The sequence below is a fragment of the Astatotilapia calliptera genome, chromosome 14 (genome assembly GCF_964374335.1).
Source record: "Astatotilapia calliptera chromosome 14, fAstCal68.1, whole genome shotgun sequence".
Lineage (NCBI taxonomy): Eukaryota > Metazoa > Chordata > Actinopteri > Cichliformes > Cichlidae > Astatotilapia > Astatotilapia calliptera.
Window position 1 is genome coordinate 15,856,669 of NC_137435.1, and position 21,045 is coordinate 15,877,713.

General features: G+C 41.9%; 2 protein-coding genes across 2 annotated transcripts in view; both read right to left on the reverse strand.

Annotated features, from left to right (window-relative positions):
- Positions 1-242: 242 nt before the first annotated feature.
- On the reverse strand, positions 243-2,129 carry LOC113035784 (ADP-ribosylation factor 6). Its single transcript, XM_026191500.2, has 2 exons — positions 1,641-2,129; positions 243-1,061 (listed from the first exon to the last, which is right to left on the reverse strand). The coding sequence occupies exons 1-2, from the start codon at positions 1,953-1,955 to the stop codon at positions 753-755; spliced, it is 624 nt and encodes a 207-aa protein (XP_026047285.1). The 5' UTR covers positions 1,956-2,129; the 3' UTR covers positions 243-752.
- A 1,208-nt stretch (positions 2,130-3,337) lies between these two features.
- The window catches only part of ppm1lb (protein phosphatase, Mg2+/Mn2+ dependent, 1Lb), a 54,827-nt gene continuing 37,119 nt past the window's right edge, over positions 3,338-21,045 (reverse strand). The window contains exons 2-4 of the mRNA XM_026191499.2: positions 15,652-15,868; positions 7,533-7,694; positions 3,338-5,446 (exon numbers count right to left, since the gene is read on the reverse strand). Of these exons, the coding sequence (XP_026047284.1) occupies positions 5,106-5,446; positions 7,533-7,694; positions 15,652-15,868 (720 nt within the window). The 3' untranslated portion in view covers positions 3,338-5,105. The remainder of the gene's footprint in view (positions 5,447-7,532; positions 7,695-15,651; positions 15,869-21,045) is intronic.

Sequence of the window (21,045 nt, forward strand, 5' to 3'; positions counted from 1 at the left end):
AGGTAACACGGAGCATCTGTTTGCCTTTGACGTGTAAACTAGGAGGAGGAAGCTTTGGAGAATTTCATTTCAATCATTTTTACATTCCCTGAATGCAACAAGTTTGAACAAATTACAATTAACAAAAAAACTTGTTGTGAACACATCCTGAAAGGCAAAACCAAGGAGGCTATTCCTGCTGTCATTGGCTACCCTAACATGCTCATTTTGCAGTACTGCAGTACCACTTTTCCACAAACCTGCCTGATTCAAATACTTTTATTTAATTAGAAAAAAATACAGGACAAATGAAAATACACAATTCAAACCTTAGATATACAGTAGATATGATTTGTATTCACATTTGTGTCCCTGAAGATAATCTACCACTAACTCTGAATATTGTAATATTGTGACAATAACAATAACACAAATAACAGATTAAAAGATAAACAAGTTAAGTGCACAGCTGAGGCGAGAAAACTTGCACAACCACCAACCGCTATCAGCTTTTTTACGTATTATCAGGCTAAATATTTGCCTATGACAGCTTGAGACTGTTTTCCCATAATCTGCTAATCCAAGATTTTTCACAGAATACTAGTGGTCTGCAGTCACAGTCTGAGGACACTCTGCCCTCAGTGTGATACACATTCTTATCTCTGACTATTGCACTCTGTCTGTGACTCAGGCCGTTCAGTGATGTGTTGCAGAGGCAGGCAGGGGGAAATCCTGCACGGCGCATGAATAAAACTAAAGAAAGTCTTCATCCATCAGCTGCCGCAGAGCAAGGATTGTTTCATAGCCGTGACACTGAAGCCTTTAGACCTCATCTTCACCTTAATGTCCTCTTGAGTCCGTTTCAGTGGGGTCTTCATGAGATACACTATCCTCCTGAAACCTTCCTCGAGTCCCATCCCAGTTGTGGCCGAGCACGGCTGGATGTACCAGGCCCTGCCTTCGCACACTTTTCTCAAATGAAGTTTCAGGCAAAGCTCTTCTGGGCTCAGAGCTCCGGGTAGGTCCTGTTTGTTGGCGAGGACCAAGAGAGGAACCTCCCTGAGACTCTCGTACCTCAGAATCTGGTAAGCAGAGAACACAGTGAGGGCCGGCACTACAAACTTTTTAGAAAAGCCTGAGTTTTGTGCTTGCTTCCAGGTTTACTATAACTATATGGTTTACAACACATTAAAATTAAAAATAGAAGAATATCTTGGCATTTATTATGCATTTATCAACAATTAGGTTTTTTGTGAAGACTTTAAACTGATAATCCTAATGACCTCTTAATACCTTTAACATATGAACACATTAAAAACCACCCTCCTACAACTACATTATAATGCGTGATAGATAATTTATTAAAGATATAAACAGGAACACAAAATAAAGCACCTGTAAGATTAATTTGCATGTTTTATTGTTTTGTCCACAAAAACAATGCCTTCAAATGACCTCAGAAGTTTAAATACAGTACCTTGAAGTTTCTTGAGTTGCTAGATTCGAAACTAGTTGCAGTGCCACAAATCCCTGCTCATAAATACCCTACATGCTTTCAACATTTCCCCTTTCGAAGGCAGTTTTGGAAACAGATTTGTAGCATCAAAGCCTGCACAGTGAAGGTGCATGCTCAACAATAAAATATTCGTTGGTTTATTTACCCGATGGAGTTCCTTGCGGGCCTCGTCCAACCGTTTCAGGTCCCTGCTATCCACCACAAACACCACTCCAGCTGTGTCGGTATAGTGATGCCTCCAGTGGGGCCTCATCTTTTTCTGGCCCCCGACGTCCCACACAATCAGTGCCGGGCTGCTCCTGTCCGTCTCCAGTGTCTCCACATTGAAACCCACAGTGGGCACTGTCACCACACTCTCGTTGTACTTCAGCTTGTAAAGCAGCGTGGTCTTTCCTGATCCATCCAGGCCCAGCATCAGGACTTGTGCTTGTTTCTGATACTTGGATCCGTGAATACCCATGTCCTAAGAATGCAGTCCGTGTCTGTGGAGCTTTCTCTCTTTGTGCAACTGTGTAAACTACGCTGAGTGCACTCAGTGTGTCTGCTGTCTTATGAAGAACGAGTAATCCCTCCCCTCTGTTGTGTCCAGATTCCTTCTGGCCTTGCGTAGCTTTCAGTAAAGCTATTTATATGTGAACTGACGGTGCAGCTGAGTGGGGCAGCATGCAGTTCTCTGGTTACCAAAGCACAGTCAGTGGAGTCACATCACACCTGCCCCGGATCATCATACACACCAGCAGCAAGGAAGTCCATGTTTTGCACAACGGGGAAGATTGTGTTACCTCCTGGCTGGCTGGTCACTGCTGGCCTCATACCAGTGACATCACAGCTAAAGTTTGATAGCCGTAGCAGATGGGCAAATTCTGTCTAACGTGTTTGGTCAAAGTGCAGCTTCCAGAAGCCTCTGAGCCAATCTCAAAATGTAACATTAATCTCAAATACATTTGCATCTAATTAAACAGAGTCCTGTTTTTATTAGTGAATACAAAAAGGATTAACTACACAATTTACTTGTCATATTTAATTACCAGTGATTCTGGATACTTATTATTGGATCTCCTGACTGCATTTTAGGTTTCATGTCACTGTTTGTTGCAGCTCTTTACAGACCTTTTATCTGGCTGTCAGGTTTAATTGGTGTAATCAACTGTGGACTTGTTTATAATGTCAGCAGCAGAATGAACTGACCCGCGCTAACAAAACCACAAATGGCAACTTATGTTAATTAACATCTTCAGATATCCTCCAGCAGGTGGAATAAACAGACTCAAATCTAAAACTTTGAAAAGTCAGAGATCATCAGTTGATTTTGCCACAGCTTCTTTTTAAATAATGAAAATAAGGCACAAAATAGAATTTGATCACATTTTAGTATGATGAGTGTTGATAGTACACCTCATTTATTTGAAATTCATCCAGGGACCCAGACTTTCTTGTCATTTTTTAAAGTGGCCTTCAGCAACAGTTCTCCAGGTTTTCTGAAGATCTTCCAAAGAGATCTTAAAAAAAAAAAAATAAATCTGAGGAAACAGGACAAGCGGAGGGCAAAAGAAGTGGCAGGTCTAATAAAAACTGTAGCAGATGAACAGTATCTGTCCTTAAGAAATAGAAAAAAAATAAGCAAAGACCTGAAACAGGAACTGAGAGAATCATCTGATCTGTAAGTCGATCCAGCTACGCTTCACTGAAGCCTCACCAGATATGGTCTGCATTTAACCCGGTGCTGCTGTTTCTCATTTATTTTTACAAAGAAATAAGAGGTGGTTCAAGACTTTTGCACAGTACTGTAACCTACATCTGTACAGAATACATTAAAATAAAAAACTCCACACACAATAATGATGCGATCTTTTATCGTTTTAATCTTACCTTTGTGATTTACACCTTAAAATTTCTGAATTTTCTCTTTTTTACAGTTTATGAAATCCAACAAAAACAAGTACAAATGCCACACAAACATCCCGTAACATACGTTAGAGGAAAAATGTGAACTGAAAAAAGCACAGACAGTTTCATTGGGTATATATCTCTGAAGTGAAACAGCTCAGGTAACAGGCGCCCCGCTGCGTTAAACATTGGAGGAGTGATACACGAGGACAGTATGTACATTCATCTTACAATTTGTCTCTCGGAGACATGTTTTCATCATTGCTTTTCCACATTTGATTTAAGGAGGGATGACGCTGAGGTCGTGCACTGTGCGCCGTGTGGTCGACTGCGTTACATCAAAAAACCGAGAAGTCGTGTTGGCAGCGGACTCGATAACAGGATATGAACAGCTAGAAAATAAGGCAACGATAACTGATCTCATTCAAAGGCTCGTTAAGATTAAGTTCAGAGTAAATCAAAAGCGATGCGATTCAGATCCACGACTTTTGCCTTAGTGAGATGAGACGCTGTGAAAAGATGAAAACATAACTGTATGCTGTCGGTTTAAGTTCATCAGGTAGATTGTAATAAATGATGATGTAACAAAAGTCACATAAAGGAAGGGGATGTCAATATCTGTGAAATAAGTCTTTTAAAGGGTGTAATATAAAATCCTACATAACATAATGCTTAAAACTGCCATTTATTATTATGATAGAACCGTTTACCTTCTTCATACCTCTCCAGGTTAGCGGTCAGCTATTATATGAGATAACACATTAACCTTTTTGAATTAAAACTTAGCAGTTAGTCATAATGAGATGTTACTTTGTTGTTACTCCAAACATTTAATTACACTTTTACAAGCTACAATATTATCCAACAGTTATTACATTATTAGTAGTTACACATCCTGATGAGTTGGGCCAGAAAAAAGCAGGAGAGGTCAAACGTGAGGGTGAAACGCTTCGGTGGAACAGAAACTCTTAGCGATCGTTTTAATTAAAGACACATTAGAAAACGGGGCAACTCAAGCCAAAACATGAAGGTTTCCCCACATCCAGCAAGTGTGATGTAACAAAGTGGTAAGTGCTATTGCTGTACAGTATGAGCAGTAACGTGTTTTCATTTGTGTTGGTCGTGTAGAAAACCCGCCACCGTGCTGAACAACAGATTTCTTAATCGATAAACACAGACAAGGTGGAAGAAAGAATTTGGAGGTCACAGACAGTGAGGGAAAGACATAGTTTGGAAATTACTGGAAACATCATGCTGTCATTTAAAAGGGACATTACAATGGGGCAACGAATCAGATGTTAGTGTCAGACATGTGTGCAAGTTCATCACAAAGAGACATCAATGACTGTCACCACACACACACACACACACACACACACACACACACACACACACACACACACACACACACACACACACACACACACACAGCTGCACAAAGCTTAATCAGATTATTTGCATAACAGTGATCCAGCTCGCTTTACGGTGCCTCAGAGATATGGCTAAGACTAAATGAAGGACATTTTTATTGGGTCACTTTTATCGCAAAGTAAAGCAGGCGAGGGGGGCATGACGGGGTGGGGGTCGGATGCACTGAGGGACAAACTGCTGTAAATATGTGTGATAGAAATAGTTCTCGCTCAAAAAGCGCTTATTTCATCTTAAGTATATTCTTATTTATATTCAGACACAAAATAGATACTGTGCGCAGAAGACGTGCGGTCTACTTTTCGCTGGCCTTGCCTTTGAACTTGACCACCATGACGGTGATGTTGTCAGGGCAACCGCGGTAGAAGGACTGAAGGACGATGCTCTTGGCGCCAAAGTGCGGCTCGTCCAGTCGTTCCCTGATGAAGCGAACCGCCTCCTCGTTGCTGAAGGTGTCCCACAGGCCGTCCGACGCCAGGATCATGAACTCGGGCTGCAGCTTGTTCAGGTCAAAGGACATGACGTCGGGATCGGGAATGACCACGTTGAGGTTTTTCAGAGGGTAATCGCCCAGAGAGCGGGACATGGCCAGGATGCCCTGGACGCGCCATGAGCCATTGAAACTGATGAAACCGCCTGAGGATGCGTGGGTAGGATATTAGAAAAAATGTAAGAAACCAGGATAATAAGACAGAAATTACAAAAACAAAGGTGGGAGGAGACACACGTGTATAGCTGTATAGCTACTTAACCATTAAAATGTAAAATATTCTGACAGATTAAATGACAGGATGTTTCATCAACTAAGAAATGACATCAAAACGCAAACATGGCTCTTTGCCACTGACCCAGTGCAGCACTGTTTTTGTTAGAAACATTTAAATTCATTTCACATCCTGCATGTACAGCTGTGAGTCCACTATGGCTTCCACAGATATGCAGACAGGGAATTATACTGGAAATTACTGGATACTAGGCCATGAAGACTTCCGAATTTGCAGTGAGCAAGGCCATATGCAGGATGTTAAAAAGTACTGAGGTTAAAAGTTCAGGCCATGGCTATAAAAAAATCTAATTATGTGTAACTCTGACTAATAAAAAAGGTCCAAAATTCCTGCAAAAATTCCCAGAAAAAGCAGAGGACTTGGTCTCTCTGTCCTCGCTTTAGCAGCCACTGATTCTTCAGCTTCTGTGAGGTATTAAAAGTTAAGCTTGTAAATGCATCTTCAGGCATTTATCGTTATATTTGTATTCAAATAGCCCATGAATTGTGTTTTTTCCCCATTAATTTCAGTATTTTAGCATCATTGCTGCTGACAGCATGTTACACTAACCCTCAGGAGGCACCAAACTCACTGTGGACCATTTATGGATAATTCAGCCGCTAAATGAGCTTGTTTGGCTCATGAAGCTTTATTACATCTTTTCTTTTTGTTGTTGATGTTATAATAGAAAAAATTCGCCCGTTTTTTTCTTCTCTAGTCTCAGTCTTTTATCTTTTTTGTCTCTTGGTGCAGTCTCCGTCCTTTTTTTGTTAATAAAAATGTAAAAATCCCAGCAAGGTTTAAGTTTATGATTAAATACAAATTGGTTATCATTTCCCAGCACAATATAAAGGAATGAGGACAAGTTCAAGACTTTTCCACAGAACAGCACAGACTGTTAAGAATATACCTAATTAATATTATTATAAAGCTTTAATATAAATGTAAACATATTTTATTATTAGTGTGCAAATTTTAGGGGAAAAGGCCTCTGATTTACTGTGTTTTGTATTTTTTTAAATAAATTAGTCTTAAATCTTAAATGTGAATTTGCTGTTCGGTACTTGATTTATTATTGAGGAGTTAAAAATATTTTTATTTCTATGTTTTTATTTAAAAGTGACAGTGCAGTTTGACGTAGTTCCAGTGCAGAGCATTAAACAGTTTACAGTTTATAATTGTTGCTAATTTCCTGCCCTTGTCCCTTGTTGGGCTTTTACATCGACAATGCACAGGCAAGGTTTACAGCATTCACATAAATTTACTTTTCTATTATCAGACCATAAATTTACTCAGCCAGATGCTCCATAATGCAAAGAGATCATCAGCTCTCCTCAGGAGAGTGCTGGCGTTTTAAGGCTGGTGTTGGAGTAAAGGCTCTTCAGAAGAGATCAGTACAACAGTCATTCTGCACATCACAGTTTATGATTGAAGCTTTGGGTGCACTTCTCACTAAAGGCTGCTAAAAAACTGTATGAAATTTCTCCACTGAAAACATGCTTCTCTTATCAGTCAACAAAATCTTTCATCTTCAGTACCAAATTGGACCACTAGATGGCGATAGTGGGCTATCCTTCTGCCGATCACACTGACTAATCTGGAAATTTGCCATCAAACTCTCCTCAAGCAGAGAGTATGCAGATTGGGTTGGAGGGAGAATTGCGCCTACGATTACACCTTAAACACTGAACACCGTCTGGCTGGTTTTGATAACATGCTGCTTTAGAAGCAGATAGTGTTATCAGTCAGTAGGTTTCGATGTCAGCCTGAGACTGAGATGTATGAGGGGGGAGGACTGTGCAATGGCTTTTAGCTTTGATCATAAGAAGACTCATTTCATGCTTTCATAGCAACAATGTGAGTTTGGATGCTCCCTCAAGTTTTAACTGAAGTCTTTTCTGTTGCTCTGAATATAATGAGAACTGCGTATGGGTCTGGATCGCAGCCCATTTTCTCACCGGCCTTCTTGATCCTCTTACGCTCCTTGAGCTGGTAAGGTTTGTGGTCGTGCGATAGAGGAATGGCATTGCCGTCTTTATCGCAAAGAACTCCGCGTGAGTCTCCAACATTAGCCACTGTCAGCTCCTTATCAGACAGCAGGGCCACCAGACATGTAGTTCCTGAAACAGAGGAGGGGAAGGGTAGAGGAGAAGCAAGGAGATGATAATCACGGTAGCTGGACATGAATTTCATAGCAGTCCATCAAACAGCTGCTGAGATATTTCTGTCTTTACCAGAGTGATGGAAAAACAGCATTCATGTGGTTCAAAAATACCATGCTGTTATTAATCAGTGTTTATTAAAAACAATGTGACAGCTGATAAATTTATGTCAGCTCATTATATCCCCAATTCTTAAACCTTAGTATGTGTGATTGAAAACTTGATCCAGTGACAGACACACAATGTTTTACAGTACAGTATAAAAACACAGCGCTCTTCCAAGACACGCACGTCCGTCCTGAAGCCACGTGCAAACAATTCAAACGCTCTTTGACGCAACTTCTCTTTCTTCCACTCTTTTTCTCCTTCCTCTCTTTGTTTAGCTTCCCAGCCAGGCAGAACAGTGTATGTACTCAGGATCTGAGGCCTATTGTATGAGATCCAAAGTCCTGTAGAGAAAGAACAGATCTGCCTGTTTGGCCATCTGCTCACACCGAGCGAAGACAAAAGTGGACAGAGAGAGAGGGACACAGGAAAGAGGGAAAAGAAAGTTCTGGACCACCCGGACAGCGAGAGAGGGGGTAGAGTCAAGTCACAGTCAGGATTTTAGGGTAGAAAAATGCCAAAGGAGACAAAAAAGGGCTAAAAACTAAGCAGGTTTAAATGCCACTACAAGTATGTGGATGACCTACTAACATTTCAAACTTTTCTTTTAAGTTTCACATATTTGTGCCGATGCTGACTGAAAATGTATGTTTCAGCTGTTTCTCATTGAACCCAATGGAATAAATCTCTTCTCCATGAAGGCTTCTTCCATCAGTTTGCAGTTATTCTGTCCCAGACCTGACGCAGTCGCTTGGTGAGCAGTGAAACGGTAAAGAAAAGGCTGCAGTGCATGATGCAGATGAAATAAAACAAGTGTGAGATGGGCATAGAGCTGGAGGACAGAGACAATTCCTCAGCAGGACAGTGATTTTATTATTCCCCTTTGAGGAAAGATTTGGGGTGAAACTAGAGGCGGAAAGTAACTAGTCTGAAGTGAAGTGAAGTGAAAATTGATGCCGCTTAATTGTAAATCTCACAGACCTTGTGAAAAATCTATTTCTATTAGTTTCACCACGTTATGCATCCCTAATCCTTGTGCCTATAGCTGTCACTGCACTGTGCCATGCTGTCCAGCTAATTATCCTTATCTAGTTCCCATGGTGATAGAGATAATGGACTGAGGTGCCTTCCTAGCACACCCTTCCCCAATTAGCCCAGCCTCTCAGTGCACACATTCAGCATTCCCTATTAAAATGGCACCATGGCCCATATGCACCCTGTGCTCATGCTAATTATGGGCTTAGCTTGGCCAGGCACACCTTCAACACTCCAATACCATTAACATCTTAACCCCAGTTAGTCTCTCACTTCAATTTGCAACACTGCACTAATTCACTCTTTCAGTTAGCAAACTCTGACGGGCTCTATTTATGCTCTCAAATACATCTGGAGAGTTCAGTCTAAGTGTATCCACAGCACCCGAATGGATTTATGCACTTAGCCAACCTGCTTGGCATTTAGGTGAAAAATGTGGGGTCAGGACTGCCACCATCGCGCTCGCCCTACCTCGCGGTCTTCTTCAAAGCCTTTCTAAAAACACTACCTGCCCATTAGCACATCCACAGTAATTTTATCCCTTAAGAGCTGCCATCCTGCCTTACTTCCTTGGACTTGAACTGTTAACATTTAGAGCAGTATATTATTTTTAGAATGTGGATCATTTCGACCTGCTTTATAAAGTCAGAGCAACACTCTGGATTTGCATATCACGCCTCTCAGACCGTCTCAGGTTTTTATTTTCATTCCATTCATTTTTTTTTCACCCCTAAATAACTACAGCAGCTTCCTCGGGGTCAGTCCCAGCCTTTCTGGAGCCCTGTGTAAGATTTAGCTTTGGCTTTAGTGTGCAAAGCCGAACCAACCTATCATTTCTCCACTCTCTCGTTCTTGGCAAAATAGGAGAGTAGCAGAAGATTTGATTTAACTGGGCTATGACCATATCTATTCTAGTTAGTCTAGTTCAGGGAGTTTGGTTGTCAAAGTCAAACCTTAATCTGCTTTAACGTTCCTCCCCTAAAGCTGGAATGCATGCTTAATATAAACAGCACAAACAGAGGTATTCAATTCACTTCAATGTTATTTACATAGCTCCAAATCAAAACAGCATTCGCCTCAAGCCGCTTTATTTTGTAAGGTAAAAACCTTGCAAAAACACAGTGAAAATCCCCATGATCGAGCAAGCACTTTGGCGACAGTGGGAAGGAAAAACACCCTCTCAACAGGAAGAAGTTGAGGGTAAGGGGAGGAAAATGCTCTCCTTTCTTGGTCAAAACCCAGTGGCCACCTTACCCTCCACGCAATTTATCTGCCCAAACTTCAGTTTCGCGTCCAGCAGAAATGAGTAGAAGCCAGCAAAGCCTTCTCTCTAATGCTGCACTCATTAATTGATCTTTATACAACTTGTGTAGTAGACCTCGAGACCTGAATGTTGGTAGAGTTAACCTTTAATATAATTAATCTTCCAGTTTCTTTTCCCTTCCCACAAACAAGAGGGTGCAGAAAAAATAAAAAGCTTAACGCCCCGAGGCCTTACAGACCTTAACAACTCTTTTAGAAATAACATCAATCTTGCAAAGACTTAAAACCTGAATTCTAAGGTGAGAGCGAATTCCTCACACACACACACACACACACACACACACACACACACACACACACACACACACACACACACAGCTTACAATCTATCCAAAGGTTGTACAGTCCTGCAGTGGGCAGCAGCTACTTTAAAAAGTCTCCATGGTGAGTTCAGGACAACGGAGGTGCAACTGTGACGTATGTCTGACGTTGGAGCCCATCAAACGTGTTCGATACTAGCTTTCTTCAGTGTTAAGCTGATGTTACAGCTTTTCCTACCATTCAGTCTGTTTTTAAATACTTACAAACTGATCAGTCATAATCTATTCCTCCCTTTGACCACAACAGAAAGAGGAATGCTTGAGGTCTGCTCCTAAATTACATCACGTATTACTGGAGGATTCCTCTGAATCTGCTGTAAAGAGACTGGAAGCATGAAGAGAGGGCTTATATGATGGCATGCTCTGAGGCTCATTTGCAAAAAGTTGACTTTTTAAAATGAAGGGATGGTATTCTACCTCAGCTTCAACACTGCCAGTTGAAAAAAGCCACTAATTTTATCAGGCCTTTCAGAGCCCTTAGGGCCCTCTCTTAAGTTATCTAGAGAGAATTGTTCTGACTTCGATGTTGGTAACATCTGAATATCTAATACCCTATAAATAATCCATTCACATAAGGATTTTTGTTTGTTTTTCCTCTTTATACAGATATATAATGCTGTGACTGGTTGTGACAAAGTGGAGTAGCAGTTGCAATGCTCTCCATTTTTTTCCCGGGTTTGTTGTGTAAGCGTTTTGTTGCCGGCAAATCAAACATTCTGCAAATTAAGGCAAATACTCAGTCACGTTTCTTTATATTTTATTATGTTACAGATTAAGTCATTTGTTCATACTTACTTTGTTTTTCTTTTCAGTCTTCATGAAATTAAATTCACTGTAAATAAATTGCTCACTTCCCTACCACCTTCCTTGGCGTTCGAGTCTGACTACTTCACACTGGGCAATTATTCAATAAAAGATATTGTTGGCCAAAAAAAGCTGATGTCACAGCAACCAGTGTAAACTACTTTTCTCTAGCCTGAACATTTATAAAACCTTATACTGGAAAAAGGTTTTAATCTTTGCTGTGTCCTATTCTCACTTTATTTACCTAATCCCAGAAATAATGTTCTCCATGCTTTAAACACTACAGACTGATGTGCAGCCACCAAATATCCATCAGTTTCAGGTCACAGGGTAGGCATTGATGACATTGATGACATGCTCGAAAGCGCCTTCACAGTGATTAGTTGGGATCATAACACCCTGCTGGCCTTCATAGTTACTGGCACCAAAATTCAAACAGTTTCTTCTTCTGCCCCATAAACAAAGTGGCTGCAGAGTTTGAAACAAACTGCTGCAAGCTGACTTTGTTTGAACAAACATTTAGTTAAAGTGCGTTTTAAAGTAACAACAGCCATCAGTCATACTTAGTCAGCTGTAACTGTTTCTGTTTAAGTAGCAGCACAGACACAGTCAGGAGGCTGAGTTTTGTCCGATTATGATCAAAAATAATTTATAAGAGCCGACATTTTCGAACAACTTCAACAACCACTCTAGCTGTAGTATTAGGTGGTAGCAGACCGAGTTCATGGTCAGATTTTGATCATGACACCGTAGCTCAAATGATCTTTTCAAACCATTCCACTTTGATCAACTGAGTAAATTTGAGCAAATTACTGCATTTAAGCCTGGGTGGTCTCTATCGATAGTGATGTGTAGTTAGATTTCTGGGGAGGTGCACGTCAGGTTACGGCCTAGGTTTGACAACCTTAAATATGACACGCTTATTTGACTTTTTGTTATTGCAAATAAATACATTTAATTAAAAAACTTTCAGAATGATCTAATGAAAAAGCAACTGACCTCACTTTATATATGTAACTGGCATTATTATGAAAAAGAAAAGAAAAAAAGGACTGGATCTGCCACAGTTTACACAGCCTCGTTCCACACGCACTGTAGGTTTAAAAAAACTGCACCGAACACATTTGGTATAAACAAATATTTGCCTGAAGGGGAATATGTGGCACACAGAACATACTAAAATTAAATGATTAATGGCAATAAAGAAACACAAAAACATACGCATGAGAGCAAAAACACAACGAGTAGTGCCTCACTAAGTGGAGCTTCATTCTTGAGAGATTTGAAGATGAAAATGAATAAAGACCGGTGACCTCCGGGAACCCTTACAGTGTCTCTTAGAGGTCAGAAACCGGAGAGGATGTGAACAAAATGATGCCGTGTAGGGTGAGGTTGGTACATGAATGTTTAATTTCTGCTGTGCAAAAAAGTTAATTTGTTTTTGTTATACATATTTTCATCTTCCTGGAGACAGACTATGGTGCACGTAATATTTCTGCACAAATTTAAATCTTACATTCCCAACCTAAATAGTTGTTTAATAGAATAGACAGATGCCTTTTTTTTTTTTTTTTAAGATGACATGGCTAACGGGTCAGCGTGGCCTCTGCTGACTGCAGATTATTGGACGAAAGCAAAACAGTCCATTTTTCTGTTGTTGCATGCAGACATGTCACCCAGCCACATAAAGATTGGTACAAGCAGAATACCATACAGCATTAAGGAGACTGTTTCCATAATAGACTCTAAGCTCCTGGGCACTGCATCAAAGTCCCATCTTCCTTATCTTTCTTTGAGGCGCTTGTGTTCGCTGATAAACAACACAGGGATGAATGAACAGGGGGATAAATCTGATACGCTGTTGTCCTGGGGACGGGGAGCTGAATTGAGAGTGTGTATCTCTATTCTGCCTCACTCCCTCCCCTGCTAGCTCAATTTAGGCCCCCCGATTACTACAGAAAGCAGGGAGCTGCGCGCCCTAAACGATGCGATTGTGGAATCAGATACAAGGACAAGAATGCACAATTACCTGATCAGCAGATTCCCCCGAGACACCTGCAAGAAAGCCACAACAAATGCCACAGCAAATTCAATCCCTGAACTAGACAACACAGGAGCCCATTTATTGTAATGGAGATTGCAAGTTTATCTAGAAGCATCATGTCAGTCTGTCTCGCTGTGCTGTCCAAAAAGAAGGATGGGGCATAAGAAAAAGATACGAGCAGATGGATGTGTGGAAAGTATCTTTAAAACTCAATGCAACAGGTCCACTTAAGAACAGAAGAAGGCAGCGGGATCAGGAGAGGAGATTTACTTTTGGCCCCTTTTGGGAGTGACAGATCAGAAAGCCGATGATTATCTCCAGATGGAGAGGCAGCAAAGGAGGTGGAGGATAAAGCATCGAAGAGCAGGTGACTTCAGCTGCAAAACCAAACCTTCGAGAAGGAAGGATCAGCTGAAAGACTGAAAGCTCCAACTCTGTTTTTAATTGACCTCGTTAACATCCTTTGTCACATGTCAAGCATTCACAGAAGGATGTGAGGCTTTCTCAGGGGCTCTTTCATACCCGTGACCGCCTCGCCACCTTAGATGTGATTCACATGTCACTGTTGATGCAGGTTTTCATTTAGCCTCTATGCTTTCTCTTTACCCTCATGTCATCGGTTGAATGAGAGAATTCCCATGTGCTATAACTAATTTTTCACAGATTTGACCTTCATTCCTGCTCGTTACAGAAAGAGTAAACTCGCCATAAAATAAAGGATTATATTTCATATTCCACAGCATGTCTAGGGCTTACAGTTAACATGCATGTTACACAGGTGTGGGTGCCGGAGGTGTTGAAATGATGAAAAATTCACCTGTTTACATCACAGAAGGTTGGCGAGTATGGAGTGTGTGTATTAGCTACGCACGCATTAATTGCTTTGTCTGCTCGGCCTTGATTACCGTTTAAATGGATTTTGCTTTAATTGCGGAAACAAAAGCAGGTAATTCAGCTGCATCTGGAAGGCAGATCTGTCTGAATCAGCATTGCAGCAGGCGGCGGTGAAACTGTATGTAGTCACCGCATCGCTAAAATAACCGAAGACCTGAGAACACGGCAACATGATGATCACCACCCCCAAAAATGTGCAGAAAAACAAAACCCCCCCAAAACCCACTTCAAAAGAGCACGTCTCAAGTGACAGCTGACCTCACAGGTCTATTACAAGTGACAGGCTCGGCCCTTGAACTGTGATGCATGTTTACAATTATTAATGAAGGCCACGTGCTTTTTTTTTTTTCTTCTTGCCCCATGTGAGTTCTTTACAGCTGCTTTCAGTAACTTTGCAATTAACTGCACTTGAAGAAAATCGTCCATACAAACAAAACTTTGCAGTTACAACTCTGAAGACAGATTCTGTAAATAAAGACCTACTCGAGACTCCTTCCTCCTGCATTTACTCTCTCACCTTCACTTTAACCGGGGCACTGGAAGGAAAACTGACCTTCCCACAGAAATGCTGAATTGTTGAGGTTGCAGAAAGTCACTGCAGTGAGACCAGGAAATAATCTTACGATCCATATTTAAACTCTTGACTTTGTGTTCAATAATCCAATAAAGGCAGCACAGAAGGAAGACTTGCTATGAAACTCAAACAAAATCACTCATGTTCATGAATATGTCCACATCGTTCTCCTCCTTCTCCTCCTCTTTCCTGAGGTTGTTTAGCTGCACTTAGATTGGACTTTGCCATCGACCCTTTGTGTGTCTTTCTGTTTTGTATTTGTTGTTCTCGTTTTATTCTGCCTGTGGTTCTGAGCTTCCATTTCCCTATACTGTATAGCTTTAACCAATAAATAAAAAAAACAAAAGAAAACACACTTCCAACACATGAATCCACTCCTCTGAGCCTTTTCCTACCTCTTTCTATCCATCTCTCTCTCTTGCATTACCACTCTCTCCTTGCATGCCTCCCGAGATAATTACTACAAGCCTTGTGAAGATCAACTTGTATTTAAACAGCTGAATAAGCAAGGCCTTGGGGTGCTGACAGTCACTATTCAACAACCGTCAAATGAAATAGTGGAGAAGAAAATAATTTGTGTGCAGCATTACAGGGGACACTGCAGCAAAACACCTTTTGCTTCCATCTTGCGCTATCTGTATGCTCTTTAGTTTTGTGGTTGCACGTGTAGGCGGAAATACTGTATGCGTGTATTTTGATAGTTGCTAGCTACCGAACAAATGTAGCATCTAAACAACAACAACAAAAAAGGGCAGAAAGTTGGCATATTTGCAGAACGTATCATGTGTGAAGTTACGTGAACGGGCAAATACGCACCTGCTTCGTTGTAAGCGGCAGAGAGCTTTTCCAGTATTTCTCTGTCCAGCGTCAGTATCTGCTGCTCCAGGATGGAGGGGTAGGAGAGGCTTATCCTCTCCCTTTTTTCATCTTTCTCCTTGTCTTTTTCCCTGTCTCGCTCTTTCTCCCGTTCATAGGTCAGTAGCTGCTGGCGCAGAGCCTCTGGTAGGTGGGTCTTAGCAAACTCAGCAGCAGCCTGATAATGGAGAGCAGAGGGAGACAAGTAGAATTAGATGACTGCAGATAAAAAAAAAAAAAAATTTGGTGCTAGAAGAGAATAAATTCTGACATGTTGATGAGGGTGCTTTTCTTTTAATTGGTTATGTTTAAGCAGAAGCATAGGATGCGTAGGTCTCCATTTTCAAATGCATGGAATACTTAAGGGTTATAATGAGCAGAGGTGATTTATCATTTTTCAGCACTAAAGGCAGCTTCTCAGTTCTGAGGATATATATACACTTAAGGTTTAGGAAAATCAAACAAGCAACCAGCCACACAATAAATCCTGCCCAAAATGGTGACTTTAATTTATTTGCATATACATTTTCCATGTAATTTTGTTACATGCGTTACAATGTAATCATTGTAACAAATCAAATTTACTAGACTGGTATACATTCAGTTTATTTTAAGCACATTTTCCTCACTGATTAATTATTTGAATAAATAAATCTTTGACTTTGTATATTTTAGTTGCACTTTGCACAAAATTATGGCTTCGTGTTTATTGAGGGTAGAGAATCCTTTTTTTTCTGAGTGCCATAACTTCTTCTGTGTATTCAGTTTAGGTTGGCCAATAAATCTAACATATGCATTTGTTTGCATGAACTCAGAACCCAGGAACAAGAAGCAGAGTTATTCACAGTTGGGGGATCAGACAAGGTGGAGAAACGCTAGCATACCTCAGTGGAAAATATCCCAAAACTGCCAACTGGCACATCTAACACTCACAGATTAGCATCTTTTATTTGTTAAATCCTTACAAAACCCAGAATGTAAAAACAAGATGTTGAGGCCATGTGGAGTGATACATGGTGGAACTATTTTTTGCCAGCAGCTCCCCAGAGTTTAGTCATCATGTTAAGATTTAAAGCTGCCTTACCAGCAATAAAGTAAATAAGCTGATTTCCCAACATGTTCCAAAAACTTTTCCTATTTTGGAGACAGAATTGCAAGTGCAGTAAGTACAGATACGTACACGGTGACTTTGGCAGGCTGGACTAGTAGTAACCCGCTTGTTCTTTCGGTTTTGCTGAAGCAGATAAATCACAGATAAACAGAGATAAAGAAAGAAAAGTGCACCGCCAATCAAGTGTACACAGGCTAATGCTGTGGGATTGAGCTGAGCTAGAGAAACTTTATCCTCACCACTATCTATTTTACTCTAAGGACATCAACAGATTCTGTACAGATTCCCATCGCAGGTCCAGAGCAAATAATGCCTGCCTCCTCAGGCCCGGGCTTCAGAGAAAGCAGGCCAAGCCAAGGTCATGAGGTACAAATGTCAGATAATATACTGCTAACTTGCTTCTGGTCTGCATGATCCCAGATTCATAAAGCTCATATTTCATGTGGTTTCCCCTCCTAACACTTGCGGTGATTGAAGAGCAGTCAATTAAGAAAACAGAACGAGGGAAAAGGATTGCAATTTCCAGGCATTGGATATAATGATTAGAGGTCGTATGACAGAGAAGCTCAGATGAACCTGATGTCTCGAGTGCTCATACACTGTCCCCATTTAGCTCTCTCTTCTATCCATACCTCCCTCTCTTTCACTCTCCATCTATATCTCATTCTGCTCTGGGAAATTGCTTTCAAGGACTTAGATAACACTGCCTCCTCTGCTTTTTCTCCACACATGAAAACAATTCTTCCACTCCTCTCTTGTTATATCTTGTCAGCATAGTTGAAGCTTTGCTCTGCAAGCTCTGTCAATCCACCCCTATCTTCTCCAATGAAACCAAAACACTGTTATTCATGTGTGGATGTGCATGAATCTGTCTTTCATTTTCCATTTCCCACAGTCACTTTGCTCTACTCCCAAAGTGAGGTTCATTCCAAAATCACCATGAATCTTTTCTGAGAACAATCCCTGATGACATATTCTCATCCCGTGGCTAGCATGAAGGGGGTAGGAGTCACAAACCGAGTTCAAAGGTCAAACATAGAACAGGAAGTCTTTTGTCAGCTTGGGTTACGCTAAGTCAATTAGTGTGCAGTTTAATTGTTTGTCTGCCAGTCCTTAACAAAGCACTGGGGCCACAAACCGTTTCTCCAGCTACATTCCTTTTAACTATTTAACTGCATGTGCACATGCACCAGTCAGTGCGTGCAGGGAAGCCAAGACTTGATTATCTGATCCACAATGGCACATCTGATGCCAGCTTAGTGGATAAAGGGAGAAAAGGTTGGATGGGTGTAGAGCAGGGTGAGGATAGAGACTACTGGAACAGAATAAAAAAGACAAGAATCAAGAATAACAAAACACAAGGGAACAAAATTAAGAATGAGAACAGCAAACAGCATAAGAGCACAGAAGGAATGCAGGGAGGGCTAAAAAAAAAAATAAGAGGGTGGAGCCAGAATAAATGAAGTAAACAGAGCTGGCTATCTGAGGTTGTTTTCATAGCTGGGGGGAAGAGAGAGAGAGAGAGAGAGAGAGAGAGAGAGAGAGAGAGAGAGAGAGAGAGAGAGAGAGAGAGAGAGAGAGAGAGAGAGAGAGAGAGAGAGAGAGAGAGGGGGCAAGAACTAAAATTATGAGAAAATTAGAAACTAAAAGTGGGAGGTGATGAAGATGAGTTCATGAAAAAGTGAATGAACAAGTGGTATAAAGGCCTGTTTCAGATAGAAAACACTCATGATCAGTAAAATTATAATTTTTAATTGTGCATTATTTAAAGCTATGTGACTCATGTCGCTGAACTGCTAAATCTTTTGGCATGTGTGCACTGAGATGTGTTTCCTTGTGTATTTTCCTTGATCCTACAGCTAAATGAACTGATTGATGTGCATTTTTGCTGAAAATGGCTCTGAATGGAGAGTGAGCTGCCTTGGGCAGCATTTACTTTTAAGGGAACAGTATTGTACTTTGTATATATTCATGTTGTTTTATTTGTTCTATTTAAACACACTTTAAGGAGTTTGAGATTAAAATTATATTTGTTGCAATCCCCTTTTACCTTTCTTAAAGCAGGAATTCATTAAAGATCGATCAGATGATGATGCTCATGTTGAGAGATGACCAGAAATCTCAACTGAATTGCTTCCTCTGAGAAATACCACCTGAGCATTCGCATTTCCATCGTGTGCAGGGGCTGTTCGTGCTCGGCGGTGGCTGGCCAACACTCCGATCCATACAGGGCAACTGGGCGGATTACAGTCTTGTAAATCTTCACCTTGAGATGGTCTGGCATTCGACCCTTCCTCGCACGTCTGGAAGGATATCCCCATCGCCACCGATCATCGATCCCAAGTACTTGAATTGGTCGGGCTTCTTCAGGTTGTCGTGTTAATGGTGCCATCAGTTTGGGGGCCAGCTTCCATGTACTCTGTCTTCTTGATGTTGAGTCTCAAACCATGATCGGCCAGGCGCGTCTTCCATTGTTGTGTGTGCTGTTGCAGCTCACTTCTAGATTGATCCACTAGGAATACGTCGTCAGCATATAAGAGTGACCATGGGTGAGGTTGTTGGAGATCAGCGGTCACGGTGTCCATGCATAGTATAAACAGAAGAGGCAAAAGTGCCGAGCCTTGGTGTACACCTACATTGATAGTGAAGGGTAGCACCCTCACAGGGCACCTGACGACGCTGGTGATGTTTGTGTATAATAGTTTGATCCAGTTGACATAAGCTTCTGGGCTCCATGAGAACGTAGGGCATGCCAAATAAGATCGTGTGGTACTCTGTCGAACGCCTTCTCCAGGTCAAGGAAGGCCATGTGGACTGTCGATTTCTTCTCCCGATGTTTCTCCACAAGCAGCCTTGCAGCATGAATGGCGTCAGTAGTGCCAGACCCCTTGACAAAACCGCACTGGTTTGCCGTAATGGTGGAGATTTGCCTTAGGCGGGCATCCAGGATCCGCTCAAAGATCTTCATAGCATGGCACAGGAGGCGTATTGGGTGGTAGTTGGTGCAGTCAGCCACGTTGCCTTTGGCTTTTCGGATTGGGACTGTGATTCTGGTGCTCCAGGCCGTTGGGGGTTTGCCTTCCTGGGTGATAGCATTGAATAGTGTGTTGAGGGCAGCGCGCCCCGCAAACCAAGGAGCTTCCAGGCTTCAGCAGGGATATTGTCTGGGCCAGGTGCTTTCCCATTCTTCATTTTCTTTATGGCATCTTTGACCTCTGCTGGTGTATTCGGTGGTTCTGGGCCATGGACGGGTGCGGCGCTGAGGATTGGGGGGTGTGGAAATTCTTGGTTGCTCGCTCCAGCGATTGAGGATGGCGGGCGGGTCGTGCAGGACTTGCTGATTCGAATCTTTAATAATGGATTGGATTTATATAGCGCTTTTCAAGGCACCCAAAGCGCTTTACAATGCCACTATTCATTCACACACTGGTGGAGGCAAGCTACGGTTGTAGCCACAGCTGCCCTGGGGCAGACCGACAGAAGCGAGGCTGCCATATTGCGCCATCGGCCCCTCTGGCCAACACCAGTAGGCAAGTAGGGTAAAGTGTCTTTTTGACGTGTTACACCTGACGATGGCCTGTGTGGAGCGATGCCGGCTGTTGACCAGACGATAAATTTTGTTTGCTCCTCCAGGGGTAGCAAGGTCGTGGTACAGCTGGTCGTAATGCGCCGCCTTTGCCACCGCTTTCTTCGCTTTCACCTTCAGGATCTTGTGCCGTTTGTAGTCCTTGTCGTGTCTGGACTGGTGCCACTTTTTCAGCGCGGACTTCTTCTCTTTCATGGAAATTTGGACTTCTGGGTTCCACCACCATATTTGCTTGTCAATAAAGCGCTTTCCTGGCTTGCTCTTCCCCAGGACGCTGGTTGCTGCTTCTCGGATTTGGTCGGCTATATTGTTCCAGGTGGCCTCCACTGGCTGGTTTGGGTCAATGTCAAGAGCGGTTGCACCCAGCGCCACCGCGAGGTTCCGCTTGCATTTGGGCGCACGCCACCACTTGATCTTCTCATCGGTGTTGGTTCTCACCTGTCGCCGTTGGCCAACGTCGAGCCTGAGGTCTATGACGAGGAGCCAATGTTGGGTCCTCGTCAGTCAAAGTTGCTAAAAATGTTTTCGCCTGATAATGAACTTCAGTATTTGATAAATAAAACAGTCTCTGAATGAAAGTATTGATTTGTTAATAAATGGGTCCAGATAGAATTTTTGCACTGCTAAAAATGATCATTATAACTGTGAGTCCCGACAT